Raw genomic sequence first — 5,978 nt, 5'->3', positions numbered from 1 at the left:
TGTGAGAAACCGACTGCCGAGTTCCTGAAACTGGAATTGTGAACCGAACCCGCCGCTTCCCACAGAGACGTCCCTGATAAAGTGAAACGTGTTAACCCCAACATAAGGATGCTGCTCAGGGAGAGGACAGGGAGAAAGGAGGCTGTTGGGGTCGGCAGAGACACAAGCCGAATTGTTTGAGCGGCGAGGCGGCCGGCGGGGGGGTTGCGGGGAACCAGTGTCACCCGCCCCGTCTCAGCGGCCGGATTGATCGCCGCCCTCCCTACCTGGTGGGTGCCGGCTTTCCCACTCAAACCTTTCCATTTCGTCCCCATCTCTCGTTCAGAGCCGGGGATTCTTCCTTACGAGCCCGAGCCGGGAGGACGGTGCCACCTCAGCAAAAGCTCTTTTTTTGGAAGCGAGGAAGCCGGGCCTTCCACCGCGGCCACCGTGGGGTGATGCGGGAGCTCCCCTCAGTCCGGGGGACGTGGGGGCAAGGAGCGGGCCAGAGCTCCTCGGGAAACCGGCTGCGGGAAGGGGGGCCATGGAAGGGGACGGGGCGCACACCAAAGTCACAGGTGACTTGTTCCAATTAGTAGCTGTCTAATTAAATTAGTGTCACGCGGCCCAGCCAATGGGCCGGCGGGGGTGGAGGGCGGCGATGAGGCAGCTCGGCGCAAGCCCCTCCCCGGCGGCCCGAGGAGCCCGGCGCGCCGGTATAAATCGCCTCGGCGGAGCCCTGCCAGAGCGCAACCCTGCGCGGCTACGGGTCGAGGTCGACACAGGATTGAGTGGGAACTCGAACGCACCGCCCACCGAGGATGCAGCTGGGCGAGCCGCTGCTGACGGCGGCCGGGGCACTGCCGGGCGCCCCCTTCTACCCGCTGGAGGGCGGCGGGCGCGGCGGCGCCTCCGGAGCGGGAGCCGGGACGGGCGCTGCTGGCGGCTCCCGCGGGCCGCCCGGTCCGGGATCGCCGCCGCGCCTCGATCTGGACAAGATGCCCAAGAAGTTTGGGACGGCTCCCGCCATCCTGGGCGAGGCGGAGGCGGTCGAGCCGCCCTTCGCTGCTCCCAAGCCGGACGGCCGCAAGGCCACCCCATGCGGCGAAGAGGAGCTGCCCCCGGCCGCCTCCGCCCGCTACTCCATGGACAGCCTCAGCCCCGAGCGCTACTACCTGCAGTCCCCCGGGCCGCCCGCGGCCGAGCTGGGGGGGCCCTGCGCCCTGTTCCCGTACCCGCCGACGGCGCAGCACGGCGCCGTCTACCAGCCGCCCGGCGGGCCGCGCTACCCCTACGGCTCCGTGCTGTCCCCGGGAGGCTTCGCGGGCGCCGTATGCCCGCCCGGCGGCCGGACGCAGTTCGGAGGCGGCGGCGGGTACCAGTACGGGCAGGCGACGGCCGGCGGACCTCTTTACGGCCCTTACCCGCCGGCGTCGGGCTCCTGCGGCGGGCTCGGGGCGCTGGGGATGCCGGCCGCTGGCCCGGGGCTGCGGGCGCAGGTCTTCCTCTGCAACCGGCCCCTCTGGCTCAAGTTCCACCGGCACCAGACGGAGATGATCATCACCAAGCAGGGCCGGTAAGCGGGCGCGTGGGATGGTGGAAACGGAGGGAAGTGGTGGTCGGGGATGGGGGAGGAAGGGGGACACCCCCGAGGACGCTCCGTGTCGGGCGGCGCTTGCTGCCTCCCCCGGAAAGGAGGTGCGCGCTCTCTCCGTCGGTGGTGCCCCGGGATGCTTTCCCCGAGAAGCGACTCCCCCATTTCCCCACATTCGGCGGCCAGGAGTTAGAACGGGGGTCGGTCGGGGCTCGCCGCTTCCTTAGTGTCTTTAGTGCCGGGATGGACGGGGCATCCCACGGCCGCCTACAGCTTGCGCCGGAGCCCGCGCCCCCTTCCCCGGCCCGCCTCAGCATGCCTTGTGGTTTTCAGGAGGATGTTTCCCTTCCTGAGCTTCAATATCACCGGCCTCAACCCCACGGCCCACTACAACGTCTTCGTGGAGGTGGTGTTGGCGGACCCCAACCACTGGCGTTTCCAGGGGGGCAAGTGGGTGACCTGCGGCAAAGCCGACAACAACATGCAAGGTAGGTGCAGGTTCCGGGAGCCTCCTCGCCCCCTTTCCCCGCGGGTCGGTTTCTCGGAAAGGGTTCCCACTTTGCCCACCCCTCCCCTCCCCCTTCAGTGTCTTCCCCACACCGGGCATCCTACTGAGGCACGAGCTACGGTTTTAAGGTCGTCTTGCGACTCTTTTTGCGCCGCGGTGTGTGAGGCTGTGTGGGAGAGTGGCCATCCAACCGAGGGGCTGCGCGGGCGGCGGAACAAAGCCCCGTGGCCGGCCGGCGTTTTACTGGCTTGTCTTCCCCAGGCAACAAGGTCTACGTGCACCCCGAGTCGCCCAACACCGGGGCTCACTGGATGAGGCAGGAGATTTCTTTCGGGAAGCTGAAGCTAACGAACAACAAAGGTGCTAACAACAACAACGCGCAGGTACGGAGGGGAGGGCGGCTTGAGGGGCTCTTGGTGGCTCAGCGGGGAGACCTGGGGTTTTGCATCTTTAACGGCATTTCATCGAGCCGCTAGATCACTGTTCCCTTCTGGAACTGGGTCATAGAGCTTGTTTTCTTTGTTTTTCCGTATGAATAGTTGCAAATGTTGGAATCTGATGTGTGAATTTCTTTTGTTTTAGCTCATATATTGATCACATTAGTTGCTCAAAAAGTGGGAGAGTACCTGATGGCTCTTGGTGAAACAGGGATGTAAGCTGTGAATCATCCCCTGATAACAGTTAAAACTGCTCCATTTGTAAACGAAGAGATTACAATTTACAGGAAGAAAATGTCGTGCTATAAAATAGGTCTTTTAATGCTAGATGCAGTTTGTCTAAAGATGTTGCCTTTTTCGTGGTTTCTTTTAGATGATAGTACTTCAGTCCCTACACAAGTACCAGCCCCGACTTCACATCGTGGAAGTGACAGAAGATGGTGTTGAAGATATGAATGATTCCTCAAAGACTCAAACGTTTATTTTCCCTGAAACACAGTTTATAGCAGTTACAGCATATCAAAACACTGATGTAAGCATGGATGTATAAAATTGCAATTAAGAATAAAATTCCCTTGTGTACTCAGCATCTCATCTTAAAATATATTCTGCTTTCACTTTTAGATTACACAGCTCAAAATTGACCATAATCCTTTTGCAAAAGGCTTCAGAGACAACTATGACTCGTAAGTACACCTCTGTCTTCTTTCGCAGATGTCTCTGTCTAGAAGGCATGATTCTGGCCTGAAATGTCTGTGGAAGGGTTTTTCTTTAGACATTAATTCAGTTAACTACTGGCAGTTTTGCTTATGTTAAAATGTCTGAATAGTGTATTGTCTAGATGACCTGGCTTTCTGCAGGCTTCTGAATTTTGGTAGGAAACTTGTGCTGGCAGAATCCAGCTGGCCTGCGGATTTGGCAGCAGTGTATTGGGTATCTCCACAGAACAGGCAGCTTCTTTAAATTGTCAGCAGAAGACTTGCCTAATAGTCACTTTGTAGTTTCACTTGTGCTATTACTTGTAGTAGTAATAAGAAATTTACACTGGTCTAGGAAAAAGGCCTACTAAATCAGATTAAAACAAATAGCCATGCAATTAAATGTAGTTATGATTCTAATTAAGAAATAACTGGTTTCTTTGTGTTTTTGTGTTGTTACTGTCATATTGGAATTGTTAAGAAAAACACTCAGTATCTCTCTTTTATATTGTAGCATGTACACAGCTTCCGAAAATGACAGATTAACTCCATCTCCCACGGATTCTCCTAGATCCCACCAGATCGTCCCTGGCGCCCGATACAGCGTGCAGCCGTTCTTCCAGGAACAGTTTGTCAACAACCTTCCCCCAGCCAGGTTTTACAACGGTGAGAGAACCGTCCCTCAGACAAATGGCCTGCTGTCCCCGCAGCAGAACGAGGAGGTGGCCAGCTCTCCTCAGCGGTGGTTTGTGACGCCCGTACAGCAGCCCAGCGCCAACAAACTGGACATGAACTCCTATGACACGGAGTATTCTCATAGCACCTTGCTCCCTTATGGCATTAAATCCCTTCCCCTTCAGACATCCCACGCTCTGGGATACTACCCCGACCCGACATTTCCATCCATGGCAGGCTGGGGGAGCAGGGGCTCCTACCAGCGAAAAGTGACGACAGGACTAACTTGGACCTCGAGAACAAGTCCTCCGGGATTCACTGAAGACCAGCTTTCCAAGGACAAGGTGAAAGAAGAAATTGGCTCGTCCTGGATAGAGACTCCACCCTCTATAAAGTCTCTAGATTCAAATGATTCCGGGGTCTACACAGGTGCTTGTAAGAGAAGACGGCTTTCCCCTAGCACTTCCAGCAATGAAAATTCTCCAACAATGAAGTGTGAGGACATTAATGCTGAGGACTATAGCAAAGACACTTCAAAAGGCATGGGCTACTATGCATTCTATACTAGTTCTTAAAGCATCTTTTTTATTCCAATTGGCTAATTTTTTTTTTTCAGGGTGGCCTTGGGTTTTTTTTGCATTACAATTGCCAAAAAGACTCTTGCCTTCCACCTTGAATTGTTGTGTGCAATTCTAAAGAAGGTGCCAAAGCTTTTTGACTGTTGCAGGTAATAAAGTAGGGAAAGAGCAAACCATGGGAGAATTCTTCCCCTTGTTTAGAAGGAACCATAGGCAGAAGCTGTAAGGAGGACTCTAGTGTCTAAGTATGTGGCATATTTATTGGAGATACTAAAGTGTACACAGCTTGGGTAGGCTCAGAGGCCCGATCAAGTCCATGCACTCCTGAGCAAGGAAAGAGGGGTTAGGATCCCAAATATAATTTTCTTCCCTGCTTGATAAAAGGGATCTGGGTTGCAGGGAGCTGCACAAATGCTATGTTCTGCTTTAGACTGAGCTGTTTTTTTCAACACATCCACAACACAGTTGGCTGAGTTGGATATTGCTCAGCTACAGCTTTTTTAAGGGTTTGGTTTTTTTTTTTTTTTTTTTGGCAGAAAATGCCAAAATGAGGCCTGCTTGCCAGGCAGGATTTTGACTTGAAGGTCTTGTTGCCAATGATGGGATTACAATGACCAAATCTGTCTTTTCTTAGCTTAGAACTTGCATTAAAAAAACCCCTGCCTCCATCCCATAAGCCTAATCTTTACTGAGGTGGCCAAAAACAAAGTGTACAGTTGTGTTTTGTCTAGGTACACTGTAGAATATTGTGGAATAATGTATAAATAGTTGACCTATAGCTGTTCAGTTGGAAGGACATCCGGTGGTGTTTTGAAGTTCAAAAGGCATTTTTTTTTTTTTTTGGTCAATCAAACTTAGCATATGAGGCATTGCAAAAGGAGATTTCTATTTATGTGTATGTAAAGTGACTTTTTCAGCTGCCCTGTACGAAATTGAAGTGATGTAACTTTCTCCCTTCTTCTTGCCTATACTTTCAGCCATTTTAAACTGATCAGCCCCAGAGCACTGGCCCACTTTTCCCCTCCCCGGAAACTTGTTCCTGTTTTGTTTTTTCTATGTATATAGTAATAATTTTTAATAAATGTGGTGGTGCCAGGGATAAGAGGGGATGGCTCTGCCTCATCTTTGCATCTGCTGGGTATCCCAAAAGGGGTGGAGGGAGCACACTGCTAGGGCCTTGAATTGTCTCTAAATCTAACCATCCCTTGCAACGCTGACGCTTTACCTGTTGCACTCTCTGTGTGGGTTTTTTTTTTTTCTTTTTCTTTCCTGTGCATCTTCTGAACAAGCCGGGAGCCCCGGCTTGCTCCAAAATACGACATTCTCCTGTCCTCTGCCACCCCCTCCCCCTGCCTCTGCACCAGGTGAGGTGCGAGCTCGGCCCGGGCAGAGAATTGCGAAGCCACCCCGCCTCCGCGGCAGCCCCGGGGCTGCCTCCTCCCGCCGCCCCCTTCTCACCCCCTCCGTTTCCCGGAACAAGGCACGAAATTCCCCTGCCCGCTTATCTGG

General features: G+C 53.8%; 1 protein-coding gene across 1 annotated transcript; it reads left to right on the top strand.

The window, feature by feature from the left end:
- Positions 1-745: 745 nt before the first annotated feature.
- On the top strand, positions 746-5,573 carry EOMES (eomesodermin). The gene is made up of 6 exons (XM_048301537.1): positions 746-1,555; positions 1,907-2,061; positions 2,343-2,464; positions 2,892-3,050; positions 3,143-3,204; positions 3,731-5,573. The coding sequence occupies exons 1-6, from the start codon at positions 801-803 to the stop codon at positions 4,464-4,466; spliced, it is 1,989 nt and encodes a 662-aa protein (XP_048157494.1). The 5' UTR covers positions 746-800; the 3' UTR covers positions 4,467-5,573.
- Positions 5,574-5,978: the final 405 nt, after the last annotated feature.

The sequence above is a fragment of the Corvus hawaiiensis genome, chromosome 1 (assembly GCF_020740725.1).
Source record: "Corvus hawaiiensis isolate bCorHaw1 chromosome 1, bCorHaw1.pri.cur, whole genome shotgun sequence".
NCBI classification, from domain to species: domain Eukaryota; kingdom Metazoa; phylum Chordata; class Aves; order Passeriformes; family Corvidae; genus Corvus; species Corvus hawaiiensis.
Note: the sequence above shows the minus strand (reverse complement) of the source record. Positions and strands in the feature narration are given on the sequence as shown.